Below are 23,340 nucleotides of genomic sequence, written 5' to 3' on the forward strand. Positions count from 1 at the left end.
CTAGACCGAACTGACCCTCAATCCCCTAGTTCCCCTGGCGACAGTCTGCCTGATGTGAGTAAACCTTCTGCTGATTTGCAGAAAACATTTTTGAGTATGTATTAATGTCCGTTGGGTGCCTCAATAAAAACACCCCAGTGCTAGTACATTAAAAACCACCATGCAAATATCAGTCAGTTGTAATTGATCTGATTTAAAGTTCTTAGCCATGATTGCCACTGTTAGAATACAAACATGTGTCTTTCGTAAGGGAAAGCAATCTGCTAGTCACATTTGGCTCTAAATTGAGTTAACAGTTAAAAGTACAGGTTTTCCAAATGAAAGGGGATCGTTAATGGATCCGATTTTCTTTTCATTAAAAGCCTGCATTCAGTATGTGGGCGAGAGGATGGGATAATTGCTGGCTTTAGCGCTCCTCACTTGGAACGTGACAGGATAACTTTCCCACGGTTGTTTAATATTCAGTGAACTCGCGAGCCCTAAGCAGGGAATATCGATCAACACATGTAATGTATTCCTTGCATCCCTAACAGGCATCTGTAGAGCAAAGATCTCAAATGGCAGAGTCTCCTTTCATGATTTTCCTCAAGCAGTGAATTATTCTTTTTACAGATCACTATTTAATCTGGTATTCAACAGTGTTTTGATGAGCTTTATAACTACAGAGAGAGCCAAATCGACTTTTCTCTGAAACATACCTCTCAGACTAATATTTGGACTTCAAAGCAACTTTTTGCTGACTTTTACATTTATCAATGGCTAATTAACCTCACATGGGAAAGCAGAAATGATGCAATTTCTTGGGGCTAGCTTAACTAGCCAGCTTAGCAAAAAAAAAAAAAAGAAAAGAAAGAAAAGTGCAAACCTCACACAGCATGCAGTGTTTTATGAGATGTCCACACGCTATTAGACACTCAGAGTTGCTGGACAGGAGCCAGTTTGTCAGTTTGTTACAAGAACGCATAGAAATGCATTTGTGCGTCTGTGCTTAAGCACAGCCGGCAAGCTGTGAGGAGGAAAACAACTCTCTGTTTGTGATAACAGCTCTTTCAATGTCAGAACAAACAGTCTGCTGGCCTCACTCCCCATAACTAGGACTCGTGTTCACATTGGCCATATTCACACTGAAACAAAAAGCTTCCAGAATATAGAGTGCAAAAACAAACCTGCAGCTAAGTTTAAATAAATCATCTCCCTGTAATGGGAAAGAAGTAGAAGCGTAACTGCTTCTACAATGTCAGCAAACATGGCTGCAGCCCTGCCGTACACCACTCAGGCTTAACATCTGTGTCAAGAACAAAATTCAAGTGATGTGGATGTGCGCTTTACTCCACTCCCAGTTCTCACATCTCTAAGTCATTTTATCCTTCTGCTCAGGTTGGAAACATTAAGTGAATTTGGATAATGAAGGTTTTGGATTGCATTGAGGTGAAAGTCAGGAAGCCCTCCAAAGTTTGACTCAAGGCTGTTTATAATTACAATTTAAATGAGCAAAGGGTCAACAGTTTGCTAATATTTTTTGTCTTAAACAACAAGTAAAGGTCATAAAATAGTGACTCTTATTTTAGAGTTGGTCTAGATTTAAGCATAATTTATGGTAATGCTCTATGCTATTGAATAATGTTTACTTTGAGGGCAAAGCCTAGATTAATTCAATTATAATAAAGTTCATATATTTGCCCGTTGAAGTTCTGTCACTTTCACCCTTCAGATAACTCCTGTGCACATTAAAATTGATCTGTTTGGACAGTTGGCTGGAATCCAAAAGAGCTGCTTGAGATGGAATAGGATCTCAGATTTTTAGCTTTCGGCTGTTTGCACTTGTTAGCTTGACACTGTCTCGCCAAGTTGAAATAGTAATTTGTTTTTTTTTTTTTGTTTTTTTTTTTACTTTTTTGTCTTTGTTTGTGCCAAAATCAGTGCTCTAGGAAATCCTTCTTGTAACACATCAATTTTGGGTTCTATGGTTATTATTCTAGGGTTGCTATAGGTTATTTGTCACATAAGCCCTGTTTTAATTCAGGAAATCCTTGAATATACAGGCTACAGGTTTTAGTTTCTCATTACATTTTTTTGTGTCAGGTTTGTCTGCAACAGGGTATATAGTGTGTGCAAGCAAAACAAGGGTTCGGGTTGGCGATTACGGACTTCAGAGTTTGAGTAGTCTAGCTACGGTCTTTCTCAAAACACAGAGAATTGTGCTGTGGACAGTATTAAGGTCTCAGCCAGTGCAAGTAGATCAGAAAACCACAGAACTGCAATAGATGTAGCATCTCAGACCTGCCTTCAGCCAACAGACTTGAAGGAGAGACTGAAGCAAGCCTCAAAGCCTGTTTTTAATGACAGAATGTGCTCTGTTATTGAGAAGACTGATTAAAAGCCTTTTGTGTCACAGTCTGGGCGGCAGTAGCATATGGCCGGAGGGCTTAAGCATAGAAAAAAGAGATCTGTAGTACCAAATCCCTGGGACAGAAGCAAGGAAGTAAAGTCATGGAGATTAAAGTGAATCTTCCTCATTCCTCTGCTGCAGAAAGTCCTCATTTGTGTATAGGGTTTTAGCTGTCGATTGGGGTGCAACACATAGCACTGCACTGCAATCAAAAAATGACTGAACATGTTAAATTGGAATTTAAAGGTATGCTAGATGACTTCAGGTTAGAATTTAATAATTTCAGAATGCCCTTTGGTGAAGCAGGCATGTTTCTTTCTTGTATACCTTCAAGTCCTGCAGCCTATGGCCCTCAACTGACCCCTGGTCCAAGTTTAAGCTTTAGGGAATTTTGTATTACAACTCTCAGGTTGGCTAATGGATCCTTTTAGGGAAAGTAAATATGGACCTCTTTTGCAATTTCTTTAAAGACGTTTTTGTTTGCAAACCTCTGCCTGGCCTCCATCCAGTGTCCAAAGTTTGGAAATTCAGTGTATAAAGAAAAACTCTGTTTTCACATTGTAGAGAGTGTTTATAGGTTTGGGTCCATACTGTGAATCTATGTCAAAGACTTATAAACAAACATAAAAAGACAAATGACAACTGTTCTTCCTCATATACACATAAGAGTTCATCAAGAGTGCTTGCATTTGCTCTCAGGCTTTTGTTTTATACTTTCAAGTCACTTTCAGGGAATTGTTGCACTGTTTCAGGGAACGGTTGGACTTTGGATGGACTTCGCTCTAATTACATGCAAATCATGAAAATGCATTTATAACACTTGTGTTTGTTAATATGTCACAGCTTAAAAATGTACAAACTTTTAAATCAAAGGAACTGTAAAAATTATGAAGTTAAAAGCACCAAAGATTCAGAAATAATGCAGATATATTCCTCTAGTGATAACCTGCGAACACTTTCACTGTCCCTCTGGAGGTGTGGAGGTTTGCGTTTAAATTAGCTCATGCATATTTTTGAGAAACTTTATAGTTATCTCAGTGATTTTCTCCTAGACTCGAAATAGTCTACCTGTCTCTTTATTCACCTTTAATTTTTTTTTCATTTTGACTTGCCTGAATGTTTGAATCAGAGTTCAAAATTTTCTCTGCTTTCATCTTAGTTTACCCCTCTGAGATCTGAACAGTCTCATTGCTGTTCTTCTTTTTGAGGCAAGCAATGATGTCAGTTACTGAAAGAGGATCAGATTTTATAGCTCTCATACTGCTTCATCAGTACCCAGCACATATTCTTCAATTGAAGAACAACATGGCACTCGCTCCGCAGAGGCTCGTACATAATGAAAAATATGCAGCAGTTGAGCATCAAGGTCATTGTCGAATAGGATTTCTCAAGAGGGCTGAAAAGTCATCTACAGAGTGAGCAAATAAGGCCAGGTGGCTGATGAACTCCAGGAATAGTTTGACAAACCCTATCGCCAGTGACAAATTAAAGTGTCAGCGGCCGGCCTGTGTGGCATCACATTACCTGTGTTATTCTGTGATAAGTCTCATTGCCGAGCCAGCAGCACATGGTCGTCTGGAAAACAGCCTGAGACAGCTATGAAGACAGAGGTACAGTAACAGGAGACCTGGGCAGATGCTTGTCGCTGAGTATTGATTGGACCAGACGTCCAGACGACTTTAACAGCCACTGACGCAGGCTGTCGAGCTAGAGTGGAAGCTACCTCTTCTCAGCTCCCACGTCAAACTGAAAAGAAACTTGAATAAAATGTGCAATTATGTATTGTTACATAGCATCAGCTAATATGCTAATGTTTCCTGGGGACATATAGCCTATTTACACATTCATATTCAAAGGTACTGAGCAGCCATTATGTTAGTTTGCGACACAGGCAGCTTTTACGATACATTTTCATGTAGTACTATTGCACATACTGTGTTTTCTAGATAATAGCTAACTGCTATCATTATACCAAAGAAGCTGGAAGAGTTATTATCCTATGGGTACCACTTAAGGTTTTTGGAAGTAACATTCACGATTACTCATAGGAAAAGTAGTTTATCATACACCGTGGTCTTTAAACACAGTTTAAGGTTTAACGAGTCAGCTGTTGTTACACTTGCTGCTGTAATAAGTTAACACGTAGCCTCAGATTTTGAGATGTTTGTGATTGAACTGATCCTGTGTCTTCATTTATGTTATAGGAGAATTGTGAGTAGGGCTGAGAATGCTCCCAGGGATGTTAGTGGTGGGATTGCATGGAAAATGTAAGACTGATGCAAATGTTGACATGGTACCTCAAACTACATTGATTTAAATTCTAATGTCTTGTTCTTTATCTCTGAAATGATATGGAGAGTCATCACACCACTTATCCCTATGGACCATGCCAGTGATTTTCTCTTTAGTCTTCATAAAACACCAGAAATGGTGAATGTAGCGTGCCTACTCTAAATCTAGTTCAAAAAAATTAAACGTGGAACATAGAAAATATTTTAAATCGCAAGCTTCTATTTCTGCTGTTTCTTTGCTGACTTGCATTATGAGACTTTGTAAAATCACAAGACATGAAAAGAAATTTGTATCACCTTTAAAATAGTATTAAGGTGACACAAAATATATTCACCAAACACCAATTTGTTATTTAAATAGAAACCACAGTGGGAAGTGATAATTAAGAACATGAATTATGACTATTGAGACTTCCAAGTCATACAATCAGCATGCCTGTCTGTTGTGTGAGGACACAGGACCTTTGACTATGGCTATCAAAAGGTGTCATACATCACCTAAAATGCCTCTACGCATACAAGAATTCCTCTCGAAGTACACACTTTCTTTTGCTCTCATATACAGACACCTTCAGCCTCATGTCAGGGCAGCTGCAAGAGTAATGGCCCAAGGTCTCCTCCTGAACACAGACTAATGAGAATCTCAAATACGACAAGCAGAGTGCATTTATCACGCACTCACACTTAATGACACCACCACCCAGGCTCAACTGCATGCTCATGCCAGTATCTAGCTCCCTTATAGATGGCCCCGTTTGTCCCTCTGCTTTTCTATTATTGTAGCTGCCTGGTCAAGCCTAGTGGAAGGATGGAGGGGGCGGGGGGGAGCAGAATCAGACTCTGTGTTTGCAGGTAAAAGAAGACCTTCTTTGTGTGTGTCTCTCTTTTAATTTATGTGTTCCTGTCTTTTTTTTGTTCAATACACCACCCTCCCAGTGTGAATTGGTCTATTCTCAACTTCTTTTATTCTCTTTGTGTCTGTTTTTTCTCTTGTCTCTAAAAACTGAAAAATGCAGATGAGTGGAACTCTTCAGCTGAGGAATGGTGAGGGAGTTGACAGATGAATGCTACATGCACTACTTTGATCTACCTCAATGAAATGGTGTTGTTTTATTTGTGGGGTGACATGGAGCTTTGTACGAGGACTCTTGACTTGAAAAGCTTTAGAGATCTGCCTGTCAAGGTAACACTGATTTTCACACAATTAGACACCAGGCAGCAGATATTAAGAGGCATAGTTTCTATGTGTGTTCAGTAATTCAGTTAAGCTCATCATTTTAGGAAAAAAATCTCATTTAAATAATGATTAATGCTCACTTCAGGAGTTAATCATGTCAAGGTAGTGAAAATGTCATCATAAATACAATGCCCAATGCATTGATCTTTATGTTGGGAAGAATGATGATTGGAACTGTAATTAGTTGACTTCCATGGGAGCCCCATTGCCTCTAATGACTGTTGGGTATTTAGACAGAGATAAGGACTTATCCTCCTTAAGTGCTGGAAGGCTACATTATCTATACTGAGATCCAAGCCAAGCTTTAACACAACTCAGACACATGCAGGAATGCAAGCAGCCAACAGTCCCATTCAGGAGTGCAACAAAGATGGTCTGTAGGAGAGCCGACAATAGTGATGTACTGTATGCCTCCAATGGACCTGAAAATGACTTGGATCACTTGAGGTGCAAGTAGTTCTGATCATTTGTCACCAGGTTTTTTGCAGAAGACTAATCAGCTAAGCAGAAAGGTTGCTTTCTAAATATGATAAATAACTAGTACAAGCCCTATTTGTCTGAGCAATGCCAAGTTATGTGATAACTTCATCTTGTTTTCAGGTTATGTAGCATCTGTGAGTTAGAGGAATCATAAAAAATGTCAGCTTACTCAACATGTATGTATGCAGCCAATCTAGCCATGCAGAAACTTTCGTGTATTCTATCAGAAGTGATGAATCTTTTGGCCTCCACTGTTTTCATTAAAAGAAACACTGGGGGAGTGTCTTAGTCATTAACATGAGTGGGACATTAGATGGATGTTATTTTTAAAACTGCTGTAGCTTTTAAGGGTTTAATTGTGGTAAAACCCATTTAACCCAGCAAAGCAGTAAAGATGAGATTCTCTGTTTCTACTAAAAAGAGGTCAAGAATTGCAATCTGTTACTTTGCAGTAGTTCCTCATTTCTTAAATCTTGGAAATTTTCCATCACTTATGTTGTGTTGTTTTGACTCTTGTAGCTCATGCTCAAAGTACTTAATTAATCCCAATGGAAATTTTTAGGGAATCATCCAACAAGTGATTGAGCCCAAAGCTGGTTAGTTGTATATTGCAGTGTCGAGGGTCGTTCTACATTTGTGTCATTTGGCTACTGTAAGTAATCATTAAAGTAATTTAGGCCTGTTAGTAATTTGGTGTTGTAGCAGGACCTGCTAACCTGAAACTGAGTGGTGGAATTGATTGAGTTTCTGATTCCAGATCAGTGATCTGTGCGATACTGCCGTCTCCCCCTCTGCCAGCTCCTCCTCCTCCTCATTGAGATTTCTGTCTTTTTACTGTCACTATTCATGTCCCATTTCCATGTTTGATGTCCCAGCTCCTGCTAACTTCCTCTCTTGTTCCATGTCACACTGGAGCCTTTGATGAGGTGAAAGGAGCCACACTGCTACTTGGTGTATGCTAGCCCGTGGCCATTGACTTGGGCAAGATGGAGTTTTTACAGCCATAAAATGAGATAAACTGAGCCTGAAAGCTTCTGGGTCTTTCAGTATGTGTTAAGATGATATCGTCAGTGTGAGACGGTGGTAATAAAAGTGAGGTCAGCTGCCACCGTGGGCTACTGCCCTGATAGGTAGCACTGTCATGATAAGACTGCTGTCTCTTTTCATCTCTCCCTTTTCTCCTAGTATGGGATGAAGCTGACACATGGATGTTGGGGTTGAGTGGAAAAGGCATCTAATAATTGGATGCATGCTTGCGTACGGAGAATGTTTGTCCCAAAGACAATGATGAAGTATTTAATCTTCCCAGGAACAGTGAGCCACACAGGCATGATGATGCCATTATCTCCGTGCAGCACTCTCGCTAAGAAGCCTTACTCTTAGCCTTGATTTATATTTCCCTTCATCAGCATCGACCAGTCAGATTGCAAAAATCATTCATTTATAAAAGCAGGGCTTGCTGCTTTTGTTCTTCCTTAACCAAAATTCACAAAATGTACTTTTGTCACACATTCCCTTGCTAGCTTCCCCCCCATTCCTTGTAATCTTGTTGGGATAATGTGACGGCGATGGATCTTCTCGGTGACGGTTGTGTGATTGCCTCCGCTAACAAGGGATAAAGGCAGCGGAAGAATCTTCACAGCTATTTATCTTCCTTTGATCAATTCTCAACTACTCTGCCTTGCTCTGTTTTATCTTTTGACTATAAATATCAGCTTTGGCACAGCTGAAATTGTGACCTCTTCTTTTGTCAAGACTAAGAGAAATGGTCAGGCGCTCCCCTCATTGCATGATAGTGAAATAAAAACATTTCCACACAGGGTGAAAACACCATTGATTGGTTGCGGAAGACAAGTAACAGATACCTTATGCCTCTCAGCTTTCCCGACGACCCCTCATTTGAGTGACCTGAACCCGAACTTTAGAAAGATCCCCCTCAAAACTCACTTTTTAGGAGGGAACAAAAGTTGTGGTAGATTGATAATTCATGCAGGATGTCTTTCAAAATAGGAAGTGTGAAGAGTTTGAAATGCAAACGGTGCAGCAAACTAATTGGTACCACAGGGAAGATGGAGATCAAAGAACCTCTGTGTTAATAGAGAACTCGCACTCTCTTTTCGTCCGCTGCCGAGTTAATGGACACAAAGCCACTGTGAAGTCCTCTACAGTGGTGGTCCTCGGTTGAAGCATCCTTAGCAACAGCAAGCAAAAAAGAGATTGCCCATCTTCTGACTCATTTTATCAGTGGTGCAGGTTTTAGCACTGATTGAGTCTCGTCAAATCATGAAAATGCAAGTAAAACCTTTGAAGTATTGATTGCCTAGGTCTTTTTCATGTCTTTGCATTTGTTGTGAGAAAGCCATGAGTATGAGGATTTTTATGTACACTTGTACCTCATGGGGGTCTTTTTTAAATTCAAGCTTCCTTATATAAACCTCACCGCTCTGCTTATTTATCTGATGATAGAGCAGATTTTTCCTACACTGTTGTCTGATTAAAAGCCCACGCCCACTCTACAGTCACTGTTGGCTTTTTATTTTAGCAATAAAGCAGTTGAGTATACAATAGGATCATAAGCAAGATAAGCTTCTAACCCATTATTTGTATTGCTGTTTGCACAACAAAAAGTCTCATTCTTGTTGTGATTTCGGCCAGCTTGGCATACTTCTGCTTATGCATGAGGTTTTGCTTTTGTTTCCTAGGATTACTGTTTTTTTGTTTTTTTTGACTGCCTACTGCAGTGACAGCTGAATCACAGCCTGCCAAGTCACCACTCTAGAAAACTGTATACACAGTCTTCTCAACGTATTGCTTGGTGTAAATGGTGCAACTTAGGATATAAAATAAAAAAGTAGATATAAATAGATGAATAAATGACAAATAAATGTGTAGGCACACCCACATGGCTGCAGGCAAACCTCTTAGCTCTTTGCGCTCCTCTTCCCATGAGTTTGTTTATTCACCTTAGGGGATGTATAAACATCACCAAAGCTTTTAACCACCTGGCTTGCTTTGACTGAGAGCACAGGCAGTGGCGTCTTAGCTTTAGTTCTGGTCTGAATGCCCATCACCTGGCAACAACAAACCTTTTTAATGGCTGACATCATTCTCACCACATTTTATTGAAGCATTTTATTAGCTTATTTTGATCCCGTCTGGATTGTTGGCTGCTTCCCTGGATAACCTGTGCATCTCTTATGCCCTTGCGAGAGGTCAGCAGTTTTGTGCAAATCGTGACAGATGCAGGCACCGTGATGGTGTGTAAAGTGCACTGTGACAGGAGATTATATCTGCTCTTTCCTCCTTTATATCAGCACTTTCATCATTGCTTTAGTACCAGAGCAGACAACAATGTACAGCATCTGAACAGAGGTGTTGTATTTCCATAATGTCCATGCAGTTGAATCAGTTTACAGGGAGAACACCTGATTTAACATTTAGGATGGTATCAATTAAAATTGGTTTGTCCTTTATAATGTATTTAAGTCAGCCCCCTCGCCCCTAAAACAAGCAAACAAACAAACGCAAATTAAATAAATTTCCCACAGTGCAATACGGAAATAAATTTACCAACAGTTCAGTGATTCCTTTTTGTAGTTATAATTGGGATCCTCAAACACATAGTCAAGGGAAAGTCCTCTGTTCGATTTGTTTGCCGACTTCACCTGTGAGGTCAGACTGGGGTTCCCGAAATAGAAAGTTAAAATTGGAAACACAAAATAGAGAAAACAACAACAATCGTCCCAATTTTCCCCCTTTGCTCTGCATTTCTCATCAGTGGCCTCTGGGGGTATCCAATTATGACGCCCTTGAGGGAATGACAGTGCTTGGATTTCTGTCAATACAGGGTTCAGGTAGTGTTTCTCAATAACATTGTGAATTATTGATGACTGAGAGATTGGAAGGAGAACGGGGTAGTTAACATTCACTTTTATATATGAAGAGGAGAAAGAGATGAGGGAGCTAGGTTAGCACAGATGCTGCCCAGCATATTTTAAGCTGATCTATTTGATTAGAAGACCCCAAGGTAAGTCTCGATTTAAATGCCATAAGGACTCCGGAAGATTGAAGGTGGATCCTGACTGACAGGGAGCACAGAATGTTAGTGGAATTATAGGCCTCCCTGAAGATGAATGTAAATAATTAACAGGAGGGAGACGATTGAAGAGGATTTCACTGGTGCAAGCCTTATCCTTCTTCCACTGATAGCCCTTTGGGTTTTTTTTCGCCCATTGCAAATAGACATGAAGACGATGGATGTTGCCTGCAGCGGTTTTGCAGATCGATCAGAGAACCGTCTCACTGTCTGAGTCCTGCATAGATCCCCCTGTGTGAAGTCTGGCCAACTTGATGTCTGTAGAAAGAAGTCCTGAGAGCAGGCCTGACTGCAGGCAGGGCTACTTTTCTCCAAGAGTGATGCCCAAAGCAATTGGTGTTAGCCAGCATCATCTATCCATTCCTATTGAATCCATGCTGCTCAGTAAGACGCTAATATCCTCATTTTTGCTCGAACAACTGACAGTGTACATTATTTATTGCGGAAACAGTTTCCAGACGTTTGTTTTCTCTCTCCATCAGCGGGGTTGTGCTTTGATATCAGCTCTCTCAAGATCTACCATCTAAGCTTAAGTACAAACCACACTCTGGTCCGTGGGGATTCTGTGATGAGAAGAGAATGGAGATTTCTGACATGGGGTGACAATCGATGGCCTGTGCAACAGGACAACCCATCACTTGTCTGAACTCTGTGGGCACTGAGGTTAAAGCAGCACTTTCCTGGGAGCAGGCTGAGTGGCATTGATGGCGAGGAGGGTCCCAACCTCCCCTGACAGACATGTCTCATCCCGGATGCCATCTTGCCCTCTCTTTTCCATGGCACAATGCAGACACTGTGAGAATAAGACTACATTATACTGACACCAGGCAGTTGACATACTAATCCAAGAACTAAAGGACTACAGGGACCATTGATTTTCTATTCTCGGTAAAATGCAAGAAGCCAGCCATCACTCCTCTTTGACCTGTGATGCTAATGGACTTTTTAAAATGTTGCCACAGTGATCCCCTAGAGCCGTTCTGTTTTTGCCACTGCAGGACCTTTTGAAAAGCACCAAAATCCCAGTTCCTTTATCTGACATGTTTGTATTCAGCACCCCATCTTCGATGTCTCTGCTGTGTCAAGTGTTTGTACATAGCATCTGCCTGGCCAGCGACAGGTAACACTGGAAGTCTGATTTAATAATGAAAGTGGCATTATAAACATGAACATAAGTGTTTCTTTTTATGTGTTAAAATATGTTTAAAGATCTTTTTATCTAGGTTGTAACTACACTACAGTGAACTGGCTTGTACCATGTGCAGCATCTACCTAAAATCTCGAATCCACCTATGTGTCTTGTGGGGGTTGTTCTTTCAATTATTGTCCAAGGCTCCTTGATCCCAATTCCAATTTGCAACCACGGCGTCTTTGCGGTGAGCCATTGGAAATCTAATTAGTGAAGTTTCTCCTGTCTGGGAGGGTTCAGGGCAGAGTTGAACTAACTGGCAAAGGAAAGCATTGCTTCGAACATTTGTAGAGAATATTTCCAATGAAGAATATTTTCAGGACATTTTATTTTTCACATCAGCTTTTGAACGTTAACCGTGGCTTTATGTGGAAATATCTGAAAGTATGCAGGAAGAGCAGGATTTGAGTGCTTGAGAAAAACAACTCAGTGCAGATGGTGATGTGCTGTGTGATTTGTGTCATGGGACTGCAATGAGATTGGTGATCTGATGAACCTTCCAAAGGGAGTTTGGGGAGGGACAATATGGCTCGGGACTCAACAACGAAATGATTGTCTCACCACACACCATTCTATCATGTGTTGTTTTTCCTCCGGTCACATTAAAATTCCCCTGCAGTTGTTTTGACAGCAAGACCAAAAAATAAAAATAAAAAAAATCATGAGGCAAAAATATTCATTAGTTTTACAAAGCTAGAAAACTCAGATATGGTCTGTCATTCAAATGTTTAAATTTTTTATTCATTATGTGGATTTTACAGTTGGGTCCATAAATATTTAGACAGAGGCAACTTTTTTCTAACTTTGTTTCTGTACATTACCTCATTGAATTTTAAATGAAACAACTCAGATGCAGTTGAACTTGAAAAATGTGAGGAAACAGCATTTTTTAACACAACCCCTTCATTTAGGGCATCTGATTTTATTTCAGATATGTGTCCCTGTAAAATCTCTAAACAGCACAGAAAGTCCATCACAGAAGATTAATTGTTGTTGGAGCAGGTTAATGGAGGTATAAAGGGTGCCACAGATACACTAATGGAAAATGATGTTTCGTAAAGCATCTCAACTCTCTATATGCCTTCTTGCATGAATAATATAACACCATGACCCTAATTGTATATCCAGCAGTCAGGGTCTGTTTTCTTCGCTTACTCTTCTGCCTCTCTTGCTAAGTGTTCACTCTGTAAAGCTTGAACACAGCGTCCTCAAACATACCCCACACTTGACTTATCATGTGGAAGCCATATTCTTGGTGTTATTATAGCACCCAGAATAATAGCCTATTTTGTAATGGCCTGCTGAGAGCAGAGGGTAATGTGGCTAATTGTGTCTGAAATTATCATGGAGTCCAGGGATATGCTCGCTCATTATGCTGACCAGTGTTTCCTGCAAATATGTGAGAACAGAAACTAGTGTGTCTTCAGACAAAAGATTCACAGCCAGGGGGCTCAGAGATATCAAAGCCCACAGAGGTGAAAGGTAGACTCAATTCTGTGGCTATCAAAAAATGAGTGGATTAGCCTCCCCACCACTGAAGCACGGTAAGATCTGGGAATATTAGAGAGTGATTTTTGCATCAGGATTATGCTCTGCTGCTCAGTTGTGCAGCAGGTGTTGTCAGAAAACAGAAGTCCCAGGAGTTGACAGGTGCATACAGAGCAATGCAGCTGATTGAGGATGAAATTGAAATTTAGATTTTAAACGTGACTTTTTACGGGACAGTTATTGTCAGGCAAATGGGGACGCAGAACATAAAAATTTACTTGCAGGAGTTCATACATGAATTTAAATGACTGCATGGCTCAATTCATGACAACGATTTAAGGTCATGATTTCTTATCGTTTTAGTCTGATTTATGCATTAGCCCAGAAAAGGCCTGGATTCTGTGTGGATTCATCTTACAAATCCAGATGCGGTGCTGTTGACTAATCCAAATGAATGTCAGATTATCAATGGTGTGCCACAACATCCCAGAAACACTTACCCCTCCAAAGAGGCCCAACTGCCAGTCTCTCACAGATTGCTTAACACGTCCAGTTCATTAAAAAGAAAATGATCCTAGCCCTCCCATCAAACCCTAGAACACAGAGAGTGAACATGGAATAGGATCAGCACTGGCCTATATCCTTTGGACAGCTGTCAGCTCACCAGCTATCCCTCTCTCCTTAGACTGCACAGAAAGTCATTAACTGATTAGACTTTGTGTTGGGTTAAATTAAGAGAGCTCAGAGTTCCAGAGGGTAGTTGATTTGTAGACACATTTTTCAGTGTGCTTTGCTTTGTCTGCTAGTGTAACAGATTCAAAAGTATAGTTTATGCTCGTTTCCAGTTCTATATCTTTATGTTTCTTTGACTTTAGCGGGGTAGCTTGATTTGATTTCCAGTTGGAAAGGAAATATGCATCTATCTCATAACCAGCCCTGGTGCAGCTGTTCAGTTCATCCTGTCTAAAACAAGCTGCTTTAGCTTTCCCTTTAAGCCAGCTTTCTTTTGATTAGCTGCCTCGTGTAAACAGAAGGTTTTAACTGTTTAGCGGTTGTGCTCACAGCTGTGGCTGTGAGGACCATATTAACAATATCACCTGTTTTTGATGTTACACAGACCTAATGGCATTAAAAACTGTTGAAAACGGAGCTTTTAGGGCAGACTGAAGACTGTGCTTTTGGCACAAAGGAGTTATTTGTAATATACTGACCTCACTATTTGGAACTTGGGCCATATTTAATATAAGAATCCACTATTGAAACAGCGTCTGTTTGAGAGAAAACGGGGAAATAATAAGTCTACTTTAAGCTGTACAACCAGAACAATGTCAGCGATGGAACAGAACTAAAGGCAAGAGCTTGGACCTTCAGTACGTAATGTCTATCTGCAGGAAATCATCTGATGGAGCACCAAAGACTGTTTATTCTAGGAGAACAATTTTAGTAAAGCCGACTTTAGGTACAAATCCCAAAATGAAACTTGTTTCAATATCTTCCATCCAGAAATTTCCTATAAATATAATATACTGTGATGTTTGATTTCATAGTTTCAGGTAAGCAGTGTCTCTAAAATAATCAATGATGCTGCATTCAGTGCCTGATTCACATACAATAAATCACACCCAGAGAACAAATTTATAATCAGGTGAAATGTTTGATATGCACTGCACAGTGTACACGGCACAGAAATGAGTATTTAATCTTTTTCAAGTGCAGAACTGAAATGTTTTTTTGTGCAACATTGATTCATTGATGTGAGCTTCTTTGGGGAGCCTCATTTGCCAGCATTTAACTTAAAAGTTCAGCAGCTTGTGGAGTATATTTTCGTATGATTTGAGCTCGCCAGTATTTCACACTTGAAATCTGAAGGTAAAAATCAGATTTTCTTTTTTTTGGTGGGGGGTAGTTTTTAGCCTTTATTTGGTAGGGCAGTAGAGGGCAGACAGCAAAGAGCAAGGGGAATGATGCAGGAAATAGTGGGTGGAATCTAACCAGGAGCTCTACTTTTCACATATGCTCAACCAGGGGTGGGTGATATATCCAATACACTCGATGAGTATAAAGACAAATCCCTTTTGTCTAGATTTGCAAGTATTTATTTTTGTCACACAGCTTCTAGCAGTAAAGTTTGAAAAATGTCTCCAGCACCAGTTCAGGATAATGAAGTCCTCAAGCTAATACTGTATGCACAAACCATGTGGGGTATATTACTTGTCTTGCATAAGCTCTTGTACTCAGTATGGTTGTCTTGTTTTCACACTCTGTTGGTTGCCTTCCTTTAGCTAAGTAGGTTGTCAATAAATGATCTCTGCCTTTCTTTCTCACAAGAATATAGTGTTCCCCGGACACGCTGCTTAGGTTTATGTGCGGCTCTGCGTATTCATGATGAAAGTGGATAAATTTTGACATTCGGCTGTTTTATTGGTAATTTAACGCTATAAATGACAAAAGTTTGTTTAGCCTTTTTCTGCCGTGAATGTTTTTGACGTTTTAAGCGACGTTTCTCACTTATTTGTCTTCATAATAACATCATCTGTTTAAATAGCTGCTTCGCTGGCTGGGAGAAAAAAAAACAAAGCAGCCAAATTATACCATATGAGGCTAATTCATCAGGTATATCGCTCTCATATACTTACTAAGGCAGGCCACACAAGCTGCTGTAATTCACAGAGTAAACACAAACAGACACTCGCCTACTCACGTCGATTTATGGTGTTGTGATCATCGCTTGACCTCATTGCTAAATGCAGCTTTCTGCCTGCATTTAAATGAGGCACACTATTATCAATATTGATGACAGTTCATGTCTCTGTTGACTTAATTTTCTGCTCCCACTTAAAACCATGTGGCCCAAGTCTCACTGCCAAGCGACACAGTGCATAAACTTGGGAGGGCTTGTAAGAACCCCTGTAGAGGACACATTGCCCTCAATAAATTGGCAAGGAGTGCAGGTCATCACGGTTTGAAGTTGGTTTCGACAAATCCCTCTTCCATCCATCTGTTACTGTCTCTTTCCTCAAATATCAAACAGATGTGGAAATTAACATTCATGCATAATCTCAGCCTTGTGTACAATGTCTGGAGCTGTTAATTATTCCCACACAGACACCCGAGTCCAACTTTTATGCAAACTTTTTTTTTTTTTTTTTAAAGGAAATATTCGCAGAGCTCCTTTGTCAAACACTTTATTGAGAATGATAATCTGTGATTTGAATTCTTGGAGGTGGATGAGGTTGCAACATCTTTACTTGATAAGCTGTCATTGATGGTTTTTGTTTGTTTTGTTTTTTGAGATCATTGACAGATACTGCTTGTGGTGTTATTACATCTTTCTTTGACTTTTCAGTTTTGAAATCTTGATTTCGATGGCAGCACCCTTTGTTCGGCTACGGAGTTGTTCCTTTAATTATGCAAGACAAGTTCTTCTCTCATGCTAACAAACGCACAACAACAAATGAATCACTTTCTGTTTACCACCCAACTTTTTTCCAAAGGACGTGCTGTCTGTACATTTGAATGTTTTTAGCACCAGGTGTTCAGGTTGATAAATGCAGCAAGTATTTGTACTATTTAAGTATTAAGCATTTGAGTAGTACAACCTGGCACATGCATCTGTTTCCTTACTCTGTGTGCTTCAGTGCAGATCTGCTTGCAGGTCATGTTAACATTTTCTGATATCTGTTTAAAAGCTGCTTTTAAGCAGTGAGCCTTTTGAGCCATTTGAGCCTTTGTAATAATGGCCCAGGAAATTTTCCTGCCTTTCTCGGACACTAACCCACACCTAAGCCCAACAGTGTTTGCCAGTATTGAAAAGATGCCTGATGCAGACAAGGTCCCGTTATGTGATTGATTAGAGAGTGCATTTTCATCTGTGAAAATTACTTAATAAATCTTTGAGGCTCTCCAGCTTGGGTTTGTGACTTTTCTCACATTGATTCTCAATTTCATTTTTTTACCCATTACTATTCATTTTTTAAACTTTACCAATACATTGCAGTCTGCATAATGAAATATTTTGTCATTGTAGCTTAACATATCCATTCTTAAGTTATATTTGTATTTATTTTCCAACTTCTGAATTGTTAAACCTTTCTACCCAGAGTCCTAAAAGGCTGACTGGGTATTGCCACCACCCTGCATGGTGGGTGGGCGCAGCGTGGACACCAAGAATCACAAAGAAATACCAAAGATAGCTGTCACTTCCAAAAAGCCAATCATCTTCTTTGTAGCAGAATCTGGAAACATATTAGCCTATTGTGTTGTTGCATAAATTCCCACAAGTGAGTTTCCTACACTTTCAACTCTGTGGCGGCAGACATATCTACTCTTTACCATAATAGAAATCCATGTGAATGTTTCTTTTGATCTAATATCACAAGTCCCGGTCACCATTGCCTTTAAATGTACAGCCCTGTCACAAATTATCCAGGTATTAGCTTGGGCCTTTTAACCAGACAGACAGGTGTGGCAATTCTAAACATTTATGGTCCTGACCTATAACTCACAATTGATTCTCCGTATAAAGCACATAATCCTGCTGCCACTCTCTCACTGGTGCAAACAGAAATGTTGAACGTTCTTGCTGCTTCACTGTTTTCATCTTTTTTGTTTGTTTGTTTTGTGTTTTTGCCTTTTTTGTTTTGTTTTTTTATTTGATGGTCTCCACCTTTAGTTCCTCCTGTAAAAGCATATAGTTGTATGTGAGAGATGTTCACCCTGCTCATCCTCATTACATTTCATCAGTTTCAGGCTCTCTTTGGTGGCTCATGAGATTATGGAAAGTCTTTAAAGCCTCCTCATATTTCTTAACCATTGGTGACTGTTGCAGTTGAAGGATCTGTTTTTGCACAAAGCTCATGTGTGAGAGCCACCTTTTAGAGGTGATATTTAAATATGCACAGGAGTGACCTTTTACCTTTTACTAAATTAAACAATTGCAAGGACATCTCGCCATATCAGGCGGAGCAAGGAGTGTTTATTGTGTTTAAGACACGGTTGGGCAGTGAATGTTTAAGTGTCCTTCTGGTCAGGGTCCTGCAGCCTGCCTTCTCTCCTGGTTGCTTCCCTCACACGTCTGGTTTGCTCTGACTCCATCTGCCTTTTTTTAATGCATTTGCACTCTTACAAATCAGTGGTTGGGCGGACACTCAATCACATCACTGCATTGGCATGAGGCATTGCATGCTAATAGGAACTAAGATGCCACCTTTAAACATTACTCTAGTCATTCTTCAGTTATGTAATTGTTGCCTTTTAAATTAGAATCTCTATAAAATGCATCTATATCCAATGCGTGCTACTATATTAGAAGTCCATGTTACAGTGTTTGACTGTCTTAATTTTGTTACACTGAGGTGTCTCGGATGTCATATTGATAACAACAATGCACCAACTCTGTGCCTTTTCTTTTATAGGTTGGTTAGGTGAATCTGCTGTGGGCCATGTGTTACTGGTGAGGTCTCTTCCTCTGCCAAAATGAGGCTGATGGTCGTCTTGCCTCGACCCATCCTGCCAGCCTTCCTGGCTCTTACCTTTGTCGCCTTCTTAGCTCAGCTGTCCTCAGGAGCCACGCCGTTCCCCCAAGACCTGGAACCAATCAGCGTCGTGGGCAGAGAAAGTAAGTTCAAAATCTGTTGTTGCCATGGTGATCTCTGTTGCAGGAGTACATGTAAATCTAGAGCGAGGGTCACTAAGGCATATCTCGTCACTGGGGGATATAGCTTAGTGAGGTGGATGTGTTTAAGGCTATGTTTGCAGCAAGCAAATCTGTAGATGTTTATTCTGCTGCTGGAACAGCTATAATTAAATTTATTTGTTGAGCTCTGCGCTGACTCGGTGTCGAATAAGGTCACTTCAGTTTTAGTATGCATGATTAAAAAAGGTCTCAGTCAGAGCGGAGGTGCAAACTTTTAGCAAATTTGTAGAATAATTTTGATGTAAAGTGTGTAGCGCTGTTTTTTATTTTTATTGCCCATGTATCTGATTCACATTAGGATACAGCTGGGTTATTTAGACTGTCCAACAGGCTAAACATTGTTTTGAATAATAAAACATTTATTGTATGTGGCATACAACTGGAGTGTGTAAATAATGTCTGCAGTATATCATAAAAAGAACATTTTCACAATGCTCTCATGTAAAAATTCTTCTTCTTTGATTTATTTAGCTTGGTGTAAAAGTCAGCAGCCAAATTTCTCACAGTAGCTTCATTTAGCACTGACTATGAACAGTTGCAGGAAAAATGACTCAGCTGTCACTCTGTGGGGCTTTCATGTGTACTACTACTGACTGGTGTGCAAGAACAGCACTGACAAGAAATAAACAGCAAATATTTCTTTCCTCCCTTGGTTTAGATCAGAGTTTGGCAAACTTGTACTACAAAAAGAGCAATTTTTCAGTATTTTTTGCAAAGCAAAACAAAACCCCATCTGTATGCATGCACAACACATACATACTGCTGTTATAATGAAGGTGACAGCTGGTTAGTTTACTGACATCATAAACATTCTTCATTTTAATTTTCATATTGAGCTTTTTTTCCTGATAAAGAGTTGGATCACCACTGATAATCAATACTTGTCCCTACCGAGGAGACAGTGACTACAATATGGATTTTTTTTTTAGTTTTTTTTTTCTCTTTTAGTTAATATCACCTGACTTAATTAATGTCTGAATTGTCCATGCTCTTCAGTCCCTAATAATACCATAATTTAATTAATTCAAACACATAATAATGCTTTTTTTCCTGTAATCTTTCATATGAACAAAAGATTTTCATAGCACAACTGTCTCAGCCATATTCCAATGACAGTCGATAGAAGCTAATAATGAATTATTACCCCGGCTCCACATGTTACCACAGCACAAGACATTAAAACTTCAGAGCTACAGCTGGAAACCAGCAAGTTTTTGATTTAAGAGACTCTTGAAGACTTCTAACAGACTCAAGACACTGCTCTGTTGGACCACCTTAGGGACACATCTGTGGCACCCAATAACTGGGAAGGTCTACAGAAGAGGTCTTGGCTGCTAAATGTAATGGCCCATAATTGATTTAAGAGGTGGCTGAGACCATGGCCCACACAATGTAATTGATCTATCTGGAAGAGAGTAACGCTACCATTAGCAGAAATAGCTGTGCTAATAGTGCTATATGTGGAGCTCCGTCCCAGGTGTAATGAGAGCAATTTGTCACTTCTAGTTCCAGCAGGTGACAGCATGGCGCAAGGTCCCTCGCAACTCTGAGACATCCATTATGAATCATAGTACTTCGTCAGGATGAAGTCTATGAAATCATACCTAAGTGACTCCTTCTTTTAGAAAGCGGACAAATAATTTTTCTTACACTTTTGTTTTTGACTGACACCGTGCTGTTTAAGTTGGGCATATTTAGGTTTTCCACAGCCAGTGCAGCTGATACAGGTTATACAGAACATGAGACTATTAATAAAATGTCTAGTCTTGTTTAGGATGCATACACTACACTGCCTATTTTCATGATTGGTTTCAGGCAGCTTTTTTGCTATTCTTGGTTCTGTATAATGTCTGAAAGAGGAACTTTCTTTAATCTTAGCATCTTACACACACAACCTTTTCCTTTGTATGTTAGAGGCAGCCAATCAAGAGATACTGTCCTTAAGAGGGACGTTGTTAAGGTTAACCTAAAATCTCTTGTTTCAGTCAGTGAATGAGGTGCTGCTCCAAGGTTCTGCATATGATAAATAAGAATTATTTTGAACAGTTTCTCATGCAAATCAATTCCAACAGAGTTCAAGAATAAAACCCTGCAGTTGAAAAAAGGGCATAAAAGGTTCCTTTTAAAAGTTATCATTACTATGCAGTAGCAATAGCTTTTAAATATTGAACTAAGTCCTAGCAGTTATGGATAACATGTCATAACTTAACGCGTGTCCTTGACAGACTGTTTCCCCTTTCTTTCATTTGTTCTTTAAAATGCAATCTTTGAAGTGCAGTTTGGGGAAAACCTCTCAATACAAAATCGGCTTTACAGCATATCAACTTTACCTACTCCCATTGTCCATGAAGACTAAAAGCTAACCATCAAGATGGTCAAGAAATAACATTGTTCTTAATACTACAAGTGTTGCTGGAGCTTCAATGTAGGATTCTGGTGTAGTTCTTTGAGTACTTTGTCTTATGAGTTGTACGTTCTTCTCGTTGTAGTGATCCTAAATGCCTTGAGTCATTATCCTGGGGGTTTTCTGCTAGCAATGACCTAGCCAAGCTAAACAGGGTGTGAAAGTGCTAAAGAGTAATTAGAAATCCTCATTTGCCAAGGGGGAGGATGGCAGGGCGGGCTGCTGAGCCACTGGGAGTCTCTTCACCAGACAGCACAGCAAGGTCCAGCACTCAGCCAGACATTAGGCATTTAAATCTTTAAACAGTCGATTTGAGACGAGTGGTTAAAGGAGCGTGTACGGCTCCCTGTAGAGAGACTAATTTCAGATTGTGGTGTATTTCTAGGGGGGATTGCTAATTCAGCAGCAGCCCAGGTCAGATGGGAAGCTTGAGGGCACTTAATACAGTACTTTACAGACAGAATGCTCTGGCCTTCAGCTGAATCTTTGCTTAGTTAAAAAAAAAAGAAGACAGCAGAGGAAGTATCTGTGATATGGAAGACAGCGTGGTGTCAGTATTGAGCCAGGCTTATTCCATTTTTGCCTGAAGGATCTTTTTTTAATCAAGTTTTTGAAAGGCATATCCATCCACTGGCTGACTGTTATTTTGTTATTTAAAGTACTGGACACAATCTCCCATTGTTTAAAATAATATTGCCCTCTAGTGAGTTCATCTGCACTTTGAGTAAGGGAAAGAAAATGAAATTAACATGCGGAAGAGGAAGAAGGGGAAGCTGAAAATCAGCCATAGTGCACCATAAAGTTTATATTATATCACTGTTTCTTTGCACGACTTCCCTCAGTTCATCTTATTTAACATTTTATGTTTGTTTTTTGTTTAATGATTTTCCTGTTGGTGTCATTTGTTATAGAGGCACTTTACCAGGTGAAGGTATTTAATGGCATTGATGATAACACTAAAGACATGTTCACACATGAACTTTCGGAGGTTTCGGGTGAATCGCGTTGGGATATTTTCCTTTCTCACACGTGTCATGCAGCAGTAAATGGTTTGCGTTGGAGTGAGTACATCCTGTCGTTTCTGTGACAGGGATGCATGCAGGAGATGGAACACGTGTCGCCCACTAGTTGGCCTACTTGCACATTCAGCACAATCCTGCATCAGACAGACCTTGCAATAAGGACCTCACAAGAGTATTTAATGTCCAACATTTGCATTTTCGCGTGCACTCTCCCTGATAAGTCCTAGAAAAGTTCATGGGTGCAGTGCATGCATGAAAACGGCTTAAGCTAAACTTTCGTGACCTTTGAAACAGGTGAGACTGATTTAAATGTGACAATTAGAATGTCTATTCAGATGTTTTTGATTTGTTTCTTTGTTCTCACTTGGCACAGTCCCCAGACATGTCTGCTCAGAAATGCTTACGAGGAGCCAGTTATTTAAATCAGATTGACTTCTACGACACGACTGCCTAATTTGCAGCTTAGGATGCTATTTTTCTCCCTGATCCACCTCCACAAGTGTGCATTTGCATACAGTGTGAGCTCAGGGTTTCAAAAAGACGACTAAATTGTAACCTTGGGTTAGTGTTTCTTAAATTGCTAATACTACTGTGCATGAAATTTTTAGCTGTCGTTGTCAAACTGCCTCCATAAATGTGAAACTGAAAAATTGCTTTTTTTTTTTCTTTTTTCTTTTTTCAAAGGGGAAAAAAACGCCACTGACATTTGACAAAGACTGGAAATCCCTTTCCTTTATTCCTAATTTTAGTTTTAAAATTTTGATTCCACGGTGAACTGTCACAGTAAAGTTCTAACATTCCTTTCCAGTTGGGTTTTTTTTTGGTTGTTTTTTTTTTTTTTTTTTTTTTTGGAGGGGGGGATGCATATGACTGTCTTATACTCGAATAATTTCTTCTTCTCCATCTTTTTGCCCGTGCAGCGTCGTACCTCTACCCCAGCTTCCAGGGACTCATGTCAGACAATGACACTGTCCGCCTGGGTCTGGATTTCCAGCGGATGCTAAGGATCAACCACATGCTCTATATCGCTGCACGGTCAGTCACCATCA

At 39.9% G+C, this 23,340-nt stretch overlaps 1 protein-coding gene across 4 annotated transcripts in view; it reads left to right on the forward strand.

Annotated features, from left to right (window-relative positions):
- sema6cb (semaphorin 6Cb) overlaps window positions 1-23,340 on the forward strand; it is a 147,934-nt gene that overhangs the window by 64,867 nt on the left and 59,727 nt on the right. For all 4 annotated transcript variants that reach the window (XM_086312223.1, XM_086312225.1, XM_086312226.1 and 1 more), the window contains 2 exons: window positions 18,585-18,787; window positions 23,212-23,326. In XM_086312223.1, coding sequence (XP_086168349.1) covers window positions 18,646-18,787; window positions 23,212-23,326 — 257 coding nt within the window. In that variant the 5' untranslated portion in view covers window positions 18,585-18,645. The remainder of the gene's footprint in view (window positions 1-18,584; window positions 18,788-23,211; window positions 23,327-23,340) is intronic.

This window comes from Aulonocara sp. 'chitande type north' Nkhata Bay, linkage group LG11, assembly GCF_057382095.1.
Source record: "Aulonocara sp. 'chitande type north' Nkhata Bay isolate Kocher_YH1m ecotype deep benthic linkage group LG11, A_spYH_male_GT1.1, whole genome shotgun sequence".
Lineage (NCBI taxonomy): Eukaryota > Metazoa > Chordata > Actinopteri > Cichliformes > Cichlidae > Aulonocara > Aulonocara sp. 'chitande type north' Nkhata Bay.